General features: G+C 38.4%; 1 protein-coding gene across 2 annotated transcripts in view; it reads left to right on the top strand.

Annotated features, from left to right (window-relative positions):
* Positions 1-1,214: 1,214 nt before the first annotated feature.
* The window catches only part of RIC3 (RIC3 acetylcholine receptor chaperone), a 33,341-nt gene continuing 13,689 nt past the window's right edge, over positions 1,215-20,866 (top strand). For both annotated transcript variants that reach the window (XM_049781058.1, XM_049781057.1), the window contains exons 1-3: positions 1,215-1,361; positions 18,493-18,719; positions 19,757-19,832. In XM_049781058.1, the coding sequence (XP_049637015.1) occupies positions 1,247-1,361; positions 18,493-18,719; positions 19,757-19,832 (418 nt within the window). In that variant the 5' untranslated portion in view covers positions 1,215-1,246. The remainder of the gene's footprint in view (positions 1,362-18,492; positions 18,720-19,756; positions 19,833-20,866) is intronic.

Here is a 20,866-nt window from a genome sequence, read left to right as displayed (position 1 = left end):
CCTTTCAACTTATCCTACTTGTACATTAACTTAGTCTTAAACTCTCACTTAATTTTTTCCTTTTATTTAAACATCATGATTAAAGAGTTTTTCATAATTGTGTTTCAGTCTTAAAAAATGCACACTACCCTTCACCCATGAACATTTCCAGCCCCCAATGATCCCAGTTTCTCCCCCTCGCCTGTCTCTAGGGTAGATATTTAACTTCTCTTTCTCTGTTTCTCTCTCTTTCTTTCTCATCCTTTTCCCACTCTAGACACTGTGGATTGCACTATTGTTAGTGAAGGGGTACCATGCATACCACTTTGTCTCCAATTATTGTCCAGAGAGATTAGTTCTAACTATCATTGTCATAGTAGCCCCTCTTTACCCGAACTGCACTGCCCCAGTATTTGTCTCACTTAATTTTATCGACTGTTCTGGATTTCTCCTTCCTTTTAAGCTGATAGTTCCAGATTCCAGACTATTTCTTGCCCTTTCTTGCAAAGATGCCTATAAGTAAATGCATCTAAGTGCCAGTTCAAAGTTTGATACAAAGAACTAAGTGAATATTTATTCAATAAACGAAGACAACATGGAAGAACTGAAGTTTCAGAAGAAGGAGAGGCAAGACTAAGAGTATCACGAAGGCATTTTCCATTTTTCCAGAGCCTTTGTAATAGAGGATGGCATGAAGAATCTTTCAGGCATAGGAAATACGACAAGCCAAAGTTCTTAAAAGCAAGGCTATGTGCCAGGGAAATAGTAAACTTCAAGTTTCATGATAAGACCAAATCAAGCATGGCTTTAAGATTGGAAAAGGAACCTGACCACACTTTGGGCATGTAGAAGGATTTTAAGCAGTGGGCAGAGATCATTAGCTGTGTTGAACCTTATCTATCACTCATGGCTGCAGGTGGAGAATGGAAGCAAGGGACCTGGGTGGCAGCTGGAGAACTGACTTCATTGCAATGAGGACATGGCTGAGAAGTGTGGGGTGGGAAGTGAGGACTTAGGTTTAGGAGGTAGATTGCAGAAAAAATAATGAGCACGGAGGCGGAGTCTGCAGTGCTTTCAAAAATGGGCGGGCACGGTACCTTCGTAGCCCCTAGCAGGGGAGTGGAGGCGGGTTTGCCCTGAGCGATTGTCCCTCGCGAGGCGCCGTCCGCACAGCCTCCTGTTCAGTTCGGCCGACCCATCAGCTCCGCGGTTCCGGTTCCGGTTCGGACTCGCATCTGCACCTGCGGGGACGGGACGGCGGGCGGCCATGGCGTACTCCACGGTGCAGAGGGTGGCCCTGGCCTCGGGACTCGTCCTGGCGGTGTCGCTGCTGCTACCCAAGGCCTTCCTGTCCCGCGGAAAGCCGCCGCCGGCCCCCGAAGGTAAGGTCGGGGACCAGCGCGGAGAATGATGCTCCGGGACGGATGCAGGATGCAGGACGCAATTTGCAGGACGGCCGCGAAAGAGGCTGGAGAGAATGGACCGGGGTGGCTTTGGGGAGACTCCCAAGTCCCCCCAGAACACTGGGACCCTCCTGAGGCCGTGCTGCTGGGACACTGAGCAGTGCTTACATGCACACCCACACCGGCGCTGCTTTAGGGAGGCCTAGCACGCACCCCAAGCGCCTTTCCCTCCTTGGCTTAGCCTGGCTGTCACCTTTTGTGAAGGTGCTTTGAATCCAAAGGGCCCCCACTTGGGTCTCCAGAGGCAGTGGGTGGTCTTTCTTTCTTTCTTTCTTTCTTTCTTTCTTTCTTTCTTTCTTTCTTTCTTTCTTTCTTTCTTTCTTTCTTTCTTTCTTTCCTTTCTTTTTTTAATGAAATAAAAATCAGAATTGGTGTCTTTGATGTCCTTCAGACTTTTCTGGTGCCTTTATACATATGCCCTGAAGATTTTATTCTTGGAATAATTCTTGGAATAATTATTCTTGAAATAATTATTAATTGGAACTCAAGATTGAATTACTGAAATAAAAAATAAATCATCTCAGAGGTCTCTTACCTTGAACAAGTATTTGTAAACCCTTCGCTATTGGTGTGATTGATACGTCTTTGAAAATCCATCCTGATGATTGCATTGGGGATTGTATATAATGAGTGGTTGTAAAGGTACCAAAGGGTAGAGAAGGTGCTAGAATTCCCTAAAGGGAATGAGTTTCTGATGGTAACGTTCCTGTAGATAGCCTCTGACATCCTAAAGATGAGCTGTTACTTAGTCTCTCACCACTTTCTTCCAACACTTCCACTACTGTTCATCCTGATTATTGGACAGCTCCTTTAGAACTGAAATCTTTCCTCGAGTTTGTGCTCAGCGGCTGTTCTACGTCCCTGGACATCATATATTATAGTCACCAAAGCAGAATATTAAGCTAGTAGTGTTGGAGTGGAAATTTAGAAGTATTCTAAACACCGTGATTTTATTATATTAGTCCTAGTGGGTGTATCTTAATTTATCTTAATGTAATTTAGTTTACATTTTTCTGATGACTCAACAGTGAGCATCTTTTTGTTTGTTTGACGTTTGCTTGATTACTAAATTACTAAATTTAACCTATGTAAATAAGAAGCTAATTCATTATTGAAAATGTTTAAAAATGGCTTAACAAGCTAGTGGTAAACATACCTTTCTTAATCTACAACAAGATACCCGTATGCAACATTAGTGAATGCCACATGTTGGGAAGTTTGTCTCGTCCTTTACAGAAACTCTTTTAATACTTCTTGCAAAACTGGTTTCAAATCCCTAAGCTGTTGCCTATTCATGAATCTCTGTTCATCTGAATGAAAATCTAGCTGGATAGATATGTTCATCTTGCTGAATTTTCATGCTATTTCTGCCCATACCTCTTTAGCATACAGTTTTATTCGATAAATAGATCTACTGTACATTTTATGGGCTTTCCTTTGTATGTAAGTTCCTTTTTTTTTTTTTAATCTTAATGCTTTCTGTTTTCTGTCTCTGTCTTTGGGTTTTTTTCATTAAGAAAAAACATGGTGTCACAGACTTTACCTAGTTGAGTCTATTTTTGCTGGGACCCTTCGAACCCTTTCGATATTACTGCCTATAATCCTCAACTCTGGGAAATTCTTGTCAATGATATCTTTAACTATTGTTTCTTCATCGCATTTGCCTTCCCTGTCTTCAAGGACTCTGATGACCTTATTTGTTATTCTTGAATTTGCCTCAATTCTTTGGCATGCTGTTCATTTCTTTTCAGACTATTTTCTAGCTTCTGCTATTTCGTAGAGCTTTCCTCCTTCCTATCTTGAAGCTCCTTGATGCTTTGCTCAGATTCTTTTCTTCTCCTATTCAGAGATTCTATTGAGTTTTTTAAATATCACCTAACATGCTCTTCATTTCTGTCATTTTGATTGTATTAGTTTTTTTCCCCATATTGACTGTTACACTTTCTTGTGCTTTGCTGACTTAACTGTGCTTAACTAATTTCTTTGAGGTCATTGATTATCCTCATCAGGGTATAACTAAAGGTATCCCAGGATTTGCTAGTGTCTATGTCTTTGGTGATACTGTTTTTGCTCATTGAGCGTGGTGGGCTTCTATGTGTTTATTTCCTGTTGGTTTTCTAGTTGGTTTGCTCTGTTGGGGTGAGTCCCCTGGGAAGAAGCTAATGGTTGCTCTCTTTCTTCTCTACTTGTCTTTACCAAATGAAAGGATGAAAAAAAGGACTCTACTTAATTTGGGACTCCTTTCCATTTACTTTTTCTTCTTTCTCACATTGCTTTGATCACAAGTACATTCTTCTTTCTCTCAGTCATATTCCCACTTTCTGGGCTTTTGCATTTTCTTTTTGTTCTAATGTCTTTTTTGACTTTTCCATGTGTCCCTTCCATCTCCTGTAGGTTTTCACTCAGAATGATATCTCCTGAGTTGTCTTTGGCCATTTGTACCAGAAAAAGCCTACCTTTTCTATTATTTCTTTCTTTTGTATCTCTGCAAATTTCCGTTTTGAACCTTAGGTCCTCATGTGGTCCTTCCAAACCATGCAATTCTCTTTTCTCCTGATTGTTACTTTTTTTTATGGTCATCTTTTATCTGTAGAAAAATTAAAATTTTAAATCTCTCCTCTTTTTCAGTGTACTTGAAAATGTTTGAAATGCCCAAGCAGAAGTGCTTTCTTAAGAAATTTCCCATTAGAAAGGGTCTCATACCATAGAGCCATGTCTTTTTTTATTTTTTGGAACTTCTTAATTCTACCCTCCCAAAGCCTTGGCCACACAAGTCTTGCTTTGTGTCAACAAAAGTTTAGATGACATGCTCTCTTTCTCCTATGACTGTCTTCTCATTTTACCAAACCATTTTTTCTTTGGCCAGAGTACAATTCCCTTAACCTGAGTATCTGTTGAACAACAGGTCAGGAACTATATTGTTCAGTGTTAGCTGAAACACTGAACAGGTGGCAGTGTAGTTAAAGCCCTCCAAAATGTCATTATGCTGCTTCTGTTGACTTTGAGAATGCACTACCCCCATTTCCACATGGCTGGGGCCTGTGTTGATTCCTTAGGAACATCTTAACTGGCATCACTCTTACTGACCCTGTTTACCAGTTTCCTAGTGATGGTCTCACTCTGAATATCAGTCCTCAACTTATGAAATAGCTCAGATTTTCTTGCCACCATGTCATACTTAGAGATACGGAGATATATACACACTATCTCACATTTTTGTTGTTATTCTTGAGCTATATCCAGTGACGCTTAGACTTATTCTGGCAGTACTTGGAGAACCATGCTGTACTGAAGATTGAGCCTGGAGTTCTAGATGCATATCATGTTCTCTCAACCATTGAGCTATCTCCTTGTCATCCTCCTGTACTTGTATAATACACACATTCATAATTTTTTACTATCTTACATTTGCTCTTTCTGTACTGGTAGTACTTGAGCACAAATTATTATTTTGATTTCAAACCTTTTCTTGTTAACTAATCTGTTGTCTATCTGTTTCAGATACCTCCTCTTAAAGAATGTTCAAAAGAGGAAACTATTTGGTGGCTTATGGATACATGTAAATGGTCTTTGTGTATTGTGTATTGAATGCCTTATTGGTCATCCTCATTATCTTTTTTAATTTTCAAAACTGTAAAATTGAAAACACTCAGATAATAAGTTGAGAACAATTTCCTTCATTCTTGTTTCCTTTATTCCTGTTTTGGGCCATACCCAGCTGTAATCAGGGCTTTCTCCTGTTCCTATGCTCAGTGATCACTCTAGCAGTGCTAGAAGACCCATTTATGGTGCTAGGGATTGAGCCCGGACTAGCTGAGTGCAAGGCAAGTACCATACCTGCTGCATTCTTTCTCCAGTAAAGTGATGAACAATTCTTAACTAAACAAGTGACTGGCTTTTGAGATTCTTTCTCCAGTAAAGTGATGAACAATTCTTAACTAAACAAGTGACTGGCTTTTGAGATTTAAATAAAGACCAATAAAGGATACTTCTGTGTGGGTCATACAGTTAACTTTAGCAAAGTACACAGTATACAAGACCCAGCGCATGTACCCTGTAGGACCCAAGCATAGAGAACTCTAGATTTTTATTCATGAACTTCTTAATTTGTCCTACCACAGGCCACCAGAAGCACACTTATAATTTAAATTGTATTTGTTGTTGCAGCAAAAGAATACACCATGGAGACTGTGTGTGTGTGTGTGTGTGTGTGTGTGTGTGTGTGTGTGTGTGTGTGTGTGTGTGTGTGTTAAATTTTGGGCAAGATTAAGGAACAGGCACAGCCAATTTTTGTCTGGGTTACTTTGTATGAACTGATCTAAAGGAACAGTAGACTAATAAGACTACAATTTTTTGGAAGCAATAATATTCATTTGACATGGGGACTCGATTTTTGCACTGGAGGATATCAAGACAATGTGTGTGTGTGTGTGTGTGTGTGTGTGTGTGTGTGTGTGTGTGTGTGTGTTCGTTCAGACAGATTATAATGTCATCTTTTTTTCTTTTCTTTCTTTTTACCTTGATTCATTAAGGACTCAGTGTGGCTTTGCTGTTCTGAAATTGTTCTTGTTCTTGAACACCAAGGCCTGTGAGTTCTACATTAGCTCATTGGGATGCTAAGGCCTAGCAGTTAATACCAGACCAACTTCTCAACATCAAAAGACTTTCTCTTGTCCATTGAATATTATATTTAAATAAGTACTAAATAAATATCCAGTAAGCAGTAAATAAAATTGGTAGAGGGTCAGGTAGATAGCTTGAAAGACTTGCAAGGCTCTAGGTTCAATATCTGGCACTTCATGGCCCCGTAAGTATGGCCTGGTATATCCTGGTGGCCCTTAAGCACTGCTACTATGATCCTGTTGCTCCTGAACATCCCTAGGCCCAAGTAGCACTACATTTCTGGTTTCAAGTATTGAACTATCAGGCCTGCACTGCAAGAAGGGCTCAAAGCATTGTGAGAAGCCAAGTGTAGAAGAAATGGGAGTAATGGGCTGAGAAAAAAGTGTGAAGAGGTATTTGGGTTAGAATAGATATTTGAGGGTAGATTTTGACATTTACCTATTTGGGAATTCAGGGAGGAAAAATGGAATTTAATAAATACTTGCTCTGGGTCTTCTGTTTGCTTATTCAGTAATCCATGAAACAACTCTGAGATGTATCATACCCATTTTATAGATGATGAAATGAATTTTATAAAGGTTAACCTGTAGGGGGCCGGAGATTTAGCATGGAGGTAGGGCTTTTGCCTTGCATGCAGAAGGACAGTGGTTCGAATCCTGGCATCACATATGGTCCCCTGAGCCTGCCAGGAGCAATTTCTGAGTGTAGAGCCGGGAGTAACCCCTGAGTGCTGCCTGGTGTGACACCAAAACCAAAAAAAAAAAAAAAGGTTAACCTGTATTTGAATAGCTGGAGGCACATCTAGAACATTAGTGAAGATGGCAGATGGCACTTAAAAAATTTTTTTTTGTCTCCTATGTAGCACTGCCTCTTATCAGTGGCTACTAAAAGCTTTGAGTAGAGAAATGACAGAACTGTAAGAATTATACTTTACAATAGAATTCTAGTAGCAAAAAAAATAGTATAAATTGAGTATTTAGTATAGGCATTGTGCTAAACTATTTAGACATAAACATATCTTTTATTATCTAACATAGGATGAATTGGGAGTAGTCACATTGGTAAAAGATGAGCTGGTTTACCTAGTAGAAAATATCATAGCAGTAGTAGATAAAGTAGAGTTAGGTAGGAGGCAATTGTAAAAAGATGAGGGGAAAAAAAAACAAGCTGTTGTCCCAGCCTCCATTTTTAAGTAATTGCTGATTTTCATGTGGCTTCTTACATATTTTAGGACCAGACACATTAAGACCATTATTGAAGATCAGTAATCAGAACTATAAACACATCTAATTCTTTATTGATTTTTTTTGCTCTAAAAATGAAATGTTGCAGATAGTTTAATGTTATTTTCAGAAAGCTCTTGTTAACAGTGCTAGAGTTGTTGTTTTTGTTTTTAGCTATAGAGAGGGGTTTAACAAGGGAAGTAGAGCTCCACTCTGTAAAATCCATTAAGTTTTTAGTCGAGCCTAAATGATATGCTAAGTGAAATTTTAATAATTAAATAAACCTAACTATGGGAAAAGCTTTCAGTAAACAATTAGGATTTAGTCAAGTTCCATTTTATTGAATATTTAAGTACATATAGAGAGCGAACATAGCCGTTTTCTATTTTGGAAAGTCTGCAATTTTAATGTTCTAATAGCTTTAATGTTCTGAGTTCTTTAGCTGTTCTTTTTTAAGATAGATTTTAAATTACATACTTTGTGTATATAATATAGTTATAAAATAGGAATGTTTGCTATAGTGAAATTGAAAAGGACCTTAAATGTTCATCAGCTAGAGAATGCTCAACAGCAGCATGAGTATGAGTGAATAAACTAAAGCTCCTATCAACATGTATACATTTGTAGACAATAATGTTGATTTCCACTCAGGAAAAAAGACAAAAATGGAAGTTTTCAAAGCATGAGTATAATAAATCATTCTATAAGTGTTTTTCATTGTAGTAAAATGTCCATAATGTAAACTGACCATTTTAACCATTAGATGACATTAATTACATACATCAGTCATCAGAGATATTAATTACATACATTCACATTTAAGGCATTACCACAATCTATTCATAATGTAAACATTTAAAACTTATAATGCAATTTATCAAATTTTTATGTATGCATTTTTATGCACTAAGAATCTAAAAGCACGCATTTTTAGCAAGCACTAAACTCAGAATTGTGGTTACATCATAGAATTACAAAAGCATGGTAGATATATACTATGCTTATATTGTCATTTTATACACATGGAATATTTCATGCATATTCTTTAAAAATCATTTGAAATTTGGGATGTTGGTGGGGAGAATCAGGCACTCTGGTGGTGGGCGTAGTGTTGAAATTAAATTTCAAAAGTAATATTATAAATCATAATATTAAAAAATAATTTCAGCTGTACATCTCCAAGCTTTTTATAGTCTTTTACTTCTTCCTTCTCTACCATTTCCCTTTTCTCTTCCTTCCTTCCTTCCTTCCTTCCTTCCTTCCTTCCTTCCTTCCTTCCTTCCTTCCTTCCTTCCTTCCTTCCTTCCTTCCTTCCTTCCTTCCTTCCTTCCTTCCTTTCCTTCCTTCTTCCCTTCCTTTCCTTCCTTTCCTTCCTTCTTCTCTTTCTCTCTCTTCTTTCTTTTCTTTCTTTCTCTCTTTCTTTTTTATATATTTTATTTAAATACCTTGATTACATACATGATTGTGTTTGGGTTTCAGTCATGTAAAGAACACCACCCATCACTAGTGCAACATTCCCATCACCAATGTCCCAAATCTTTCTCCTCCCCACCCAACCCCCGCCTGAACTCTAGACAGGATTTCTATTTCCCTCATACATTCTCATTATTAGGATAGTTCAAAATGTAGTTATTTCTAACTAAACTCATCCCTGTTTGTGGTGAGCTTCATGAGGTGAGCTGTAACTTCCAGCCCTTCTCTCTTTTGTGTCTGAAAATTATTACTGCAAGAATGTCTTTCATTTTTCTTAAAACCTATAGGTGAGTGAGACCATTCTGCGTTTTTCTCTTTGACTTATTCCACTCAGCATAATAGATTTCATGTACATCCATGTATAGGAAAATTTTGTGACTTCATCTCTCCTGACAGCTGCATAATATTCCATTTTGTATATATGTACCACAGTTTCTTTAGCCATTCGTCTGTTGAAGGGCATCTTGGTTGTTTCCAGAGTCTTGCTATGGTAAATAGTGCTGCAATGAATATAGGTGTAAGGAAGGGGTTTTTGTATTGTATTTTTGTGTTCCTAGGGTATGTTCCTAGGAGTGGTATAGCTGGATCATATGGAAGCTCGATTTCCAGTTTTTGGAGGAATCTCCATATCACTTTCCATAAAGGTTGAACTAGACGGCATTCCCACCAGCAGTGGATAAGAGTTCCTTTCTCTCCACATCCCTGCCAACACTGTTTGTTCTCATTCTTTGTGATGTGTGCCAATCTCTGTGGTGTGAGGTGTTACCTCATCATTGTTTTGATTTGCATCTCCCTGATGATTAGTGATGTGCAGCATTTTTTCGTGTCTTTTGGCCATTTGTATTTCTTCTTTGTCAAAGTGTCTGTCCATTTCTTCTCCCCATTTTCTGATGGCATTAGATGTTTTTTTTTCTTGTAGAGTTCTGTCAGTGCCTTATATAGTTTGGAGATTAGCCCCTTATCTAATGAATATTGGGTGAATAGTTTCTCCCAGTCAGTGGATGGCTCTTGTATCCTGGGCGCTATTTCCTTTGAGGTGCAGAAGCTTCTCAGCTTAATATATTCCCATCTGTTAATCTCTGCTTTCACTTGCTTGGAGAGTGCAGTTTCCTCCTTGAATATGACTGTAGTCTCAATGTCCCGAAGTGTTTTGCCTACATATTGTTCTATATATCTTATGGTTTCGGGTCTGATATTGAGGTCTTTAATCCATTTGGATTTTACCTTCATACATGATGTTAACTGGGGGTCTAAGTTCAATATTTTGCAAATGGCTAGCCAGTTGTGCCAACACCATTTGTTGAAGAGGCTTTCTTTGCTCCATTTAGGATTCCTTGCTCCTTTATCAAAAATTAGATGATTGTATGTCTGGGGAACATTCTCTGAGTATTCAAGTCTATTCCACTGATTTGAGGGCCTGTCTTTACTCCAGTAGCATGCTGTTTTGATAAATATTGCTTTGTAGTAAAGTTTAAAGTTGGGGAAAGTAATTCCTCCCACATTCTTTTTCCCAATGATTGCTTTAGCTATTCTAGGCTGTTTATTATTCCAAATGAATTTCAAAAGTGCCTGATCCACTTCTTTGAAGAATGTCATGGGTATCTTCAGAGGGATCACATTAAATCTATACAAGGCTTTGGGGAGTATTGCCATTTTGATTATGTTAATCCTGCCAATCCATGAGCAGGGTATGTGTTTCCATTTCTGTGTGTCCTCTCTTATTTTTTGGAGCAGAGTTTTATAGTTTTCTTTGTATAGGTCCTTCACATTTTCAGTCAAGTTGATTCGAAGATATTTGAGTTTGTGTGGCACTACTGTGAATGGGGTTGTTTTATTAATGTTCATTTCTTCCTTATTACTATTGGTGCATAGAAAGGCCATTGATTTTTGTGTGTTAATTTTGTAGCCTGCCACCTTGCTATATGAGTCTATTGTTTCTAGAAGCTTTTTGATAGAGTCTTTAGGGTTTTCTAAGTAGAGTATCATGTCATCTGCAAACAGTGAGAGCTTGACTTCTTCCTTTCCTATCTGGATTCCCTTGATATCCTTTTCTTGCCTAATCGCTATAGCAAGTACTTCCAGTGCTATGTTGAATAGGAGTGGTGAGAGAGGACAGCCTTGTCTTGTGCCAGAATTTAGAGGGAAGGCTTTTAGTTTTTCTCCATTGAGGATAATATTTGCCACTGGCTTGTGGTAGATGGCCTTCACTATATTGAGAAAGGTTCCCTCCATTCCCATCTTGCTGAGAGTTTTGATCAAGAATGGGTGTTGGACCTTATCAAATGCTTTCTCTGCATCTATTGATATGATCATGTGGTTTTTATTTTTCTTGTTATTGATGTTGTGTATTATGTTGATAGATTTACGGATGTTAAACCAGCCTTGCATTCCTGGGATGAAACCTACTTGATCGTAGTGGATGATCTTTTTAACGAGGCATTGAATCCTATTTGCCAGGATTTTGTTGAGGATCTTTGCATCTGCATTCATCAGTGATATTGGTCTGTAATTTTCTTTTTTGGTAGTGTCTCTGTCTGGTTTAGGTATCAAGGTGATGTTGGCTTCATAAAAGCTATTTGGAAGTGTTTCTGTTTGTTCAATTTCATGAAAGAGTCTTGCCAAGATTGGCAGTAGTTCCTCTTGGAAAGTTTGATAGAATTCATTAGTGAATCCATCTGGACCTGGGCTTTTGTTTTTCGGCAGACATTTGATTACTGTTTTAATTTCATCAATGGTGATGGGGGTGTTTAGATATGCTACATCCTCTTCCTTCAACCGTGGAAGATTATAAGAGTCCAAGAATTTATCCATTTCTTCCAGGTTCTCATTTTTAGTGGCGTAGAGTTTTCAAAGTAGTTTCTGATTACCCTTTGAATCTCTGTCATATCAGTAGTGATCTCTCCTTTTTCATTCCTGATACGAGTTATCAAGTTTCTCTCTCTCTCTTTCTTTGTTAGGTTTGCCAGTGGTCTATCAATCTTGTTTATTTTTTCAAAGAACCAACTTCTGCTTTCGTTGATCTTTCGGATTGTTTTTTGAGTTTCCACTTCGTTGATTTCTGCTCTCAGCTTTGTTATTTCCTTCTGTCTTCCTATTCTTGGGTCCTTTTGTTGAGCATTTTCTAGTTCTATTAGCTGTGTCATTAAGCTACTCAGGTAAGCTCCTTCTTCCTTCCTGATGTGTGCTTGCAAAGCTATAAATTTTCCTCTCAGTACTGCTTTTGCTGTGTCCCATAAGTTCTGATAGTTTGTGTCTTTATTGTCATTTGTTTCCAGGAACCTTTTTATTTCCTCCTTGATTTCATCTCGGACCCACTGGTTATTGAGCATGAGGCTGTTTAACTTCCAGGTGTTAAAGTGTTTCTTCTGAGTCCCTTTGGAGTTCACAAATAATTTCAGAGCCTTGTGGTCAGCGAAGGTAGTCTGCAAAATTTCTATCCTCTTGATCTTATGGAGGTATGTTTTATGTGCCAGCATGTAGTCTATCCTGGAGAATGTTCCATGTACATTGGAGAAGAATGTGTATCCAGGTTTCTGGGGATGGAGTGTCCTATATATATCCACTAGGCCTCTTTCTTCCATTTCTCTCCTCAGGTCTAGTATATTCTTGTTGGGTTTCAGTCTGGTTGAGCTATCCAGTGTTGACAAAGCCGTGTTAAGGTCCCCCACAATTATTGTGTTGTTGTTGATATTATTTTTCAGATTTGTCAACAGCTGTATTAAATATTTTGCTGGCCCCTCATTCGGTGCATATATGTTTAGGAGAGTGAATTCTTCCTGCTCTACGTACCCCTTGATTAATATAAAATGTCCATCTTTGTCCCTTACAACCTTCCTGAGTATAAAGTTTGCATTATCTGATATTAGTATGGCCACTCCAGCTTTTTTATGGGTGTTGTTTGCTTGGATAATTTTTCTCCAGACTTTTATTTTGAGTCTATGTTTGTTCTGACTATTCAGGTGCGTTTCTTGTAGGCAGCAGAAGGTTGGATTGAGTTTTTTGATCCATTTAGCCACTCTGTGTCTCTTAACTGGTGCATTTAGTCCATTGATGTTGAGAGAAAGAATTGTCCTGGGATTTAACGCCATCTTTATTTCAAAATTTGGTGTGTCTTTTGGGTAGTCTTGTCTTAGATTAGGTCCTTCAGTTTTTCTCTTAAGACTGGTTTTGTGTCTGTGAAGTTTCTGAGCTGTTTTTTGTCTGTGAAGCCATGTATTCTTCCGTCAAACCGGAAAGTGAGTTTTGCTGGGTATAGTATTCTGGGTGAAGCATTCATTTCATTCAGTCTATCCCACCACTGCTTTCTGGCATTGAGTGTTTCTGGTGACAGGTCTGCTGTAAATCTCAGGGAGGCTTGCTTGAACGTGATTTCCCCTTTTGATCTTGCTGTTTTCAGAATTCTGTCTCTATCTGTGGGATTTGTCATTGTGACTAGGATGTGTCTTGGGGTGGTTTTTCTGGGGTCTCTTTTGGTTGGTACTCTTCGGGTATGCAGGATTTGATCACATATATTCTTTAGCTCTGGAAGTTTCTCTTTAATGATGTTCTTGACCATTGATTCTTCCTGGAAATTTTCTTCCTGGGTCTCTGGGACTCCAATGATTCTTAAGTTGTTTCTGTTGATCTTATCATAGACTTCTATTTTCATCTGTTCCCATTCTTTGACTAATTTTTCCATTGTCTGCTCATTTGCTTTAAGTTTTTTGTCCAATCTCTCCTGCTGTATGGAATTGTTATGTATCTCATCTTCCACAGCACCAAGTCTATTCTCAGCTTCTGATACCCTGTCCCAGAGCTTATCCATTTTGTCATTCACTTCGTTTACTGACTTTTTCAGTCCTGTTAGTTGACATGTTATTTCAGTTTGGAGTTTTGTGATTTCTGTCTTCATATTTTCTTGGTTCTTATTAGTGTTCTGTTCAACTCGATCCATGGTTTCTTGGAGTCCGTTGAGCATCTTCCATATTGCTAGTCTAAAGTCCTTATCTGAGAGGTTGATTAGTTGGTTGGTCATTATCTGGTCCTCAGAATTGTCCTCTTCATTCTCTATGTCTGATGCTGGCCTGCGTTGTTTCCCCATTGTCACACTTGTATTGTGGGTTTTTCTATGTGTTGTGGTGGTATTCATTGTCTATATGATGTAGGCAGCACACTCCTCTGGCTCCTCCCTTTCTGGATGGGCTGACTTGCCTCTAAGGGAGGGGAGTCCTCCGTGGATGAAGCCTCACACTGGGTCAAATCTTAGGCCCGAGCATGCAACAGAGAAGACAGTCCGGAGAGAAATGTTTGCTTCTGTGATATAGCGCCGTTCTTAGTGTGATTTTTCATTCTTGTTGCAATGGAGTTCTTTCCTTAAAGAGTGCACGGCCGCGTAGCGAAGCGGAGCGGCCGTGCTCCGCTGGAGCCTCTTTTTGCCCCACTCGCAAGAGTTTCACGCAAGAGGACAGTAGACAGACATAGACAGGTCACACTCACAGTTTTTCACAGTTGGGCCCCACTGGGCCAGTGTACTTTCGCGGATTTTCCCCGCCTGGTGTCACACACAGGGAGCCGGCTTTTGCCTCAGAGTACTTCTGACCCTACCTTTGGCCAAATATCACCTCTAACTCGGTTTCCTCTTACTTTAAAATTCCATTGCCATTCTTTTACTAGTTTCTCAAGTGGTAAGGTTAGGCTATTTATTTGATCATTGTATTGTCTCCTGATGTAAGCCTGTATTACCTATATTGCTTTGAACTAACCCTTAGTATTATTTCTGCTTTGTCTCATAGGTTTTGATAGTTTATATCTTCATTTTCATTTGTCTCAGGGAACTTTTTTTTTTTGTTCATTGACCCATTGGTCAATGGAGTGTCCAAATAGTAAAGCTTTTCCTTGCTGTCTTTTTGGGTTTAATTTCAACTTTTGAGGCTTTGTGGTCTGAAAAGATACTTGATATAATTTCTATTTTTGTGATTCTATGGGTATTTGAAGTTGAGTCCTATCCCAGAGTATGGCCCATTTTGGAGAATGTTCCATGTGCTTGGAGGCAAATATGTGTTCAGCTTTTTCTGAGTGGGTATCTTGCACATGTCTGTTAGGCCCAGTTTTTCAATTCTTTTTTTTTTTTTTTTTTTTTTTTTTTTGTGGTTTTTTTGGGTCACACCCGGCAGCGCTCAGGGGTTATTCCTGGCTCCATGCTCAGAAATTGCTCCTGGCAGGCACGGGGGACCATATGGGACACCGGGATTCGAACTGATGACCTCCTGCATGAAAGGCAAACACCTTACCTCCATGCTATCTCTCCGGGCCCAGTTTTTCAATTCTTACTTAAGACTTGTTTCCTTGTTGATATTCTGTCTAGTTGATCTGTCCAATAAAGAGAGTGGACTTTTCTCCCACTGCTGTTGTGTTGTCATCAGTGTATTCTTTCAGGTTTATTAGAAGTAGCCTTATAAACTTTGATGCCCTTTCAATAAGATATATATTAATAAGGGCTGGGTCCTTGTGTTCTATTGATCCTTTAACCAGAATGCAATGTCTGTCTCTATCCTATCTCTTATTACTTTCTTTAGCTTGAATGCTATTTTGTTTGATATAAGTATAGCTCTCTTACTTTTTCTAGTGTACCATTAGCCTTTCTGATTATTTTACATTTCACTCTGAACCTGTGTTTATTATGAGAGTTCAGGTGGCTCTTGTAAACAGCAGAAGGTGGGATTTTATTTCCTGATCCATGCAGCCACTTCCTTTCTTTTAAAGCTGGAGTCCAACCCACTGACACTTAAAGAAATTTTGGATCTAAAGAAATAAAATAAATTTCCACTTATGTAAAAGAAATATGGTTGCTTTTACTATTTGATGTTTGCTATTTATGAGACCACTTAGTATACCTAGTGGAACTGGTTTAGATGCAACAAATGACCACAGTTGCTATTTGCCTTAGAATATTTTTATCCCTCCTTCATCTCTGATACCTTAGAATAGAGGGTTCTTGGTTGAAGATTCTTTTAGTCAATATTTGTATATATAATTTCATTCTTGCTTGTGGAGTTTCATTTGACGTGACTCATGGTTTTTTTCCATTGTAATGAGGTTTTACTTTTTTTTTTTTTTTTTTGCTTTAAGTTCTTGCCATTTTGGTCAGAGTGTGTCTTGGTGTTATTCTTATTGAGTTTAGTTTGCTTGGCACTCTTTGAACATCCTGGATCAGTGCTTCTATTTTTTCTCTTTAAATTGGTTGTGTATTCTGTTTATGACTGAAACCTAACTACGAACATGCTTGTAATCATGGTGTTTAAATAAAGATTTATATTTAAAAAAATTGGTTTTGCTCTAAGCTATTTTTACTACCATCTATTCTTTCCCTTTTCCTCTTTCTTCTTGGAATCCTGATTCTAAGGTTATTTCTCCTGGTATTTTCAGGAATATCTCTTATAATCTATTTTTTCTTCATGTATTCCCTATTACTTCTTTCTTGATAGAGTTGTGAGTATATCTTTGAGTCATTGACCCAGTTTTCAGCTTCATTCATTCTGTTGCTAAGACTTGCTAAAGTTTGCCTTAGCCTACTTAAATGAGTTCTTTGACTTTTCCAACAGACTTTCAGTGTATTCTTTCTTTGTTCAATTACTTTTTTTTTTAGATCACTGGACATTTTTAGGATTGTTTTCTGAAGTCTTCAGGCAGCTAAAATAAGGTCTAATATAGTTGATCTTCCCTGTGGAATTATAGTTGAAATATAGTTGAAGCCCTGTGGAATCAGGGAGTACCAGGACCACTCCATTGGTATTTGGAGGCCTCCCTTACCACACTTAGTAAGGCTTAAGGGACCATCTTGGTAGTATTGGGGATTGAACCTGAATTGGGTACATGCATCTTTACCCCTTTACTGTCCTTAATGCACCATTTATCTTTTTTTTTAAGTCCTGTTCTGTCATGAGACCTGTTTATGCTTTGTGAGTTGGTTTGTTCAGCACTTAGGCTCTTCCTTAAAATGTTTTGAAATTATGACCATTTTGTGTTGACCTTTTAAAGAATTGAGGGAGCTATGTGTTGTTATTTTTCTTTATTTTCCCAAAGAAATTATATGAATGGTCTACAGAGAAAGGAGAATGAAGAAAATAGATGGGGCTATGTAGAGAGGAAAAAGTATGGCCCTACATGGAAGAATATTGAGCTAGAATGTGAGAGTAGTTGTTGCCATTCTGACAACCTTCCATCTGGTTCTATTCTCTTCTGAGAACAGAATGTGTTTCTTTATATTAGTGCTGACAAACTGCTGTAACAGTCTGCAACACATATAATGGTCATAACGCACTAGAAGTTTATTTCCTAATTACATAGTAAATAGGTATAGATATATACATATGTAGGTATAGATATTAGATATAAATCTGATTGTCATGGAGCCAAAGTGATACTGCAATGGGTAAGACACTTGCCTGACACATGGCTAACCCGAGTTTAATCCCTGGCATCCCATATTGTTCCCCAGATCCACCTATAAATGATCCCTGAACACAGAGCCAACTATAAACTCTGAGCACTACTGGGGAGTGCATTCTTCCCCTCCCAAAAAAAAGAATCTTGAATAGTTCTAATTTGTGGAGGTGTAGCAATTGAGAGCTCTGTACCACTGTTGTTCAGGAATCCAGAAGATGAAGGCAAACCCATTTCACCACATGATTTCCAAGTTCTCTCTTGATTTCAACTTGAAGCCCAGCCTACAGAAGGGAAATGAACATGGAGTTTAATTACAGGGGAAGGTGTATCGCCCATGCCTTGAATTGAATTGGCACATGTTACTCACAGTCTTTTAGCTAGAATTCAAGCATATGACCACATTTTCCTTTTTTAGGAAACTGAAAAATAGTATCTTGGGCTGGATAAATAATACAAGGATTTAGGTTCTTGCTTTGCATACAGGAGACTCCAATTTGGTTCCCTGATCCCACATATGGTTCTCTGAACACCACCAGGAATGATCCTCGACCATACAACCAGTAAGACCTTAGAGAGAAAGAAAGAAAAAGGAAAAGGAGAGAGGGAAGAGAGGAAGGAGAAAAGGGAAAGAAAAGAAGGAGTAAGTCCAGAGAGGGATGGAGGGAAAGGAAAAAAAGGAAAGGAAAGAAGGGAGTGAAGGAAGAATGGAGGGAAGGAAGGAATCTCCATAATGGTGACCAAATTGAGGCTGCCTCATCACATTTCTTGCAAGTATGTGATATCTCTGTTCTTATAATAAAGTTCCTGCTTTTTTCCCTCTTAAACTTTGAACTGACTTTTATTACTTCTCTTTCTTAGTAGTTAAGCAGTCACTCTATTTTGTTTGTTCCTGGGTCACATCCGGTGGCATTTGGGTTACTTCTGGTTACGTCTGGTGCTTCACTTGACCATGTGCAAGATAAATGCCCTGCCTGCTATGTTGTTGCTCCTACAATTATTACTTATATCTTTAAAAAATCTTTTTTTAAGCACCATGGTTACATATATGTTTGTAGTTGGGTTTTAGTCATAAAAAGTACACCCCCCCTTTCATCAGTGCTATCTTCCTGCATCCAGTGCCCCTTCTCCCTCCTCCTCCACTTCCTGCCTGTCTTCACAGCAGGTATCTCTATTTCTCTCACTCACTACCATTGTCATGATAGCTGTTGGTGTACTTATTCATTACTTACATCTTAATAAGTAAGTTGTTTTCATAACTGCCACATTTTAAGTAGAAGATATGAAAAAGGATCAATTTATTTTCATAGGAAAATTGGGCCGATTTCCACCTATGATGCATCAGCAGCAGGCACCATCAGATGGCCAGTCCCCTGCATCTCGTTTCCAGAGGTCTCACCTTGCAGAGGCCTTTGCAAAGGCCAAAGGATCAGGTGGAGGCACTGGAGGAGGAGGTAGTAGAAGAAGCTTAATGGGGCAGATTATCCCAATCTATGGTTTTGGAATTTTTTTATATATACTATACATTCTGTTTAAGGTAAGTAGAATCATCTTGATTATGCTGTGTCCACCAAACATAATAAAAATGAATCATGTTTCACTTAACATACTTTACAGTTCATCATCTTTTTTCATGTCCATCCTCTGTTTGAACTATTTGTTATGTACTTAGTTGTCATCTCAGTTTTATAGATTTTTTTTTAAATCTTCATTCATAGTTTAAGTGAGTTGCCTCAAAATTTTCAACTAAAATTACAGAACTAGAACTTGAACTTGAAGTCTTTAGTTCTTACTCAGTGAACAGTGATAATTCAAAGTCCATTCAACGGCTTGGAATATTTCTCAGTGGAAAATGAATGTCTTGTATGTGTAAGGTCCTGGATCCTGAGACTGCAAAAAAAAAAAAAAGAGAGAGAGAGAGATTCTGAAGAAGGAAATTTCTAGTATTAGGATTGCCACAGTGGTCTCCAAGTAGCCACTGTCGGGCCAAATAATATCTGTACTCAGTCATTCTTTCTTCCCCACTAGGAATAAGAGATGCTGTTATTAATATCTCCAGTAATTTTTCCTAAAACAGACTTGCCATGTACTGAAACTAAGGCTGGTATTTTCTACTTCTGGGCAGACATAGCTTGAGTCCTTTAAAAGCAGATTCCCAATTAAGTTCCACAACTTTAGGCTGGCTTTGGCACTGCATGGGCTTAGGTATTGTGAGCTGGAGGAGGAAGTTTCACTCAGACTTCTTAACAAGAGCCTTCTTAATGAGGTGAGGTCCCTCTTGCCCAGGAATTCTGTTAACAGCCCACACTGAGACTAAAAGATTCCTTTTCAAATGAACTTGAGCAAGGCACAAGACCTACAGATAAATCTTTTTCTTTGGGACTTGATCATTTATTTGGAAACTTTCCATTTCTTTCTTCTTTCTTTTTTAAATGTTTTTCTAATATTGCTATTTTGTTTCTGACTTAGTTTTTGTTTCCCAAACTTTTCTTTTTTCCATATTTAATATGAGGGGTTCCATATGAGAGGTTCTGAGCTGCTGTTGATGTGCTGTGTACCTCCTTCAATTCTCAGCTCTCAAAGGTAAAGGCTACTGGAGAGGATCGGAAATGCTCTACTCCCACACCTGGAAACCCCCACAGGAAAATTAGTAAGTACCCCTTTATAAAAATTATTTATTAACAAGTTTTGATGCAGCTGTGACAGGTGGAGGGACAGTTTCTGAATATATCTTAATAGCATGCCTCAAAAGTTGTCTCAAATTAAACGATGCCATTTTTACTTTAGTATGGAGAGTTTTCAAAAGTGTTCATGTGATGTTATGCTTTTAAGGCAAAGATATGTAGAAAAGGCACAAAACCATTCAGTTTACTTTTTTTAAGGGAGGTCACACCAGACGGTGCTAGGGTTACTCCTGGCTCTGTACTCAGAAGTCGCTCCTGGCAGGCTCGGGGGACTATGTGGGATGCCGGATTCAAACAGGGGTCCTGTGCAAGGCAAACTCCTTACTGTTGTGCTATTGCTCCAGCCCCAAGTTCACTTATTGATATATTATTAAATAAATCTGTCTTATATAGAGTGAATTTATTCTCTTTTTCAATTTTCACAATATCACTAGCACCATCTTTATTTTTCAGGAAAAGAAAACTGAGTTAGAAAACAAAAAAGTCATTGCCAAAGTCACAACTTTTTTTTATATCTGTATTTAAACACCCTGATTACAAATATGATTGCAAATAGTTGGGTTTCAGTCATGTAAAGAACACTCCCTTTCACCAGTGCAACTTTCCCATCACCAATGTCCCAAATCTCCCTTCTCCCCACCCCCACCCCCTGCCTTTCTATTTCCCTGGCTTTCTACTTCCCTCATTTATTCACATTGTTATGATAGTTCTCAATGTAGTTATTTCTCTAACTGAACTCATCACTCTTTGTGGTGAGCTTCATGTCATGAGCTGGACCTTCCAACCCTCCTCTTTTTGTCTTTGAGAATTATTGCAAAAATGTCTTTTATTTTTCTTAAAATCCATAGATGAGTGAGACTATTCTGTGTCTGTCTCTCTCCCTCTGATTTATTTCAGTCAGCATAATAGATTCCATGTATATTCATGTATAGGAAAATGTCATGACTTCATCTCTCCTGATGGCTGCATAATAATAAGTCACAACTTATTAGATTTACGG

Source organism: Suncus etruscus, chromosome 9, assembly GCF_024139225.1.
Source record: "Suncus etruscus isolate mSunEtr1 chromosome 9, mSunEtr1.pri.cur, whole genome shotgun sequence".
Classification (NCBI taxonomy): domain Eukaryota; kingdom Metazoa; phylum Chordata; class Mammalia; order Eulipotyphla; family Soricidae; genus Suncus; species Suncus etruscus.
The sequence above is the reverse complement of the archived record's forward strand: the minus strand, read 5'-3'. Positions and strand labels throughout refer to the sequence as shown.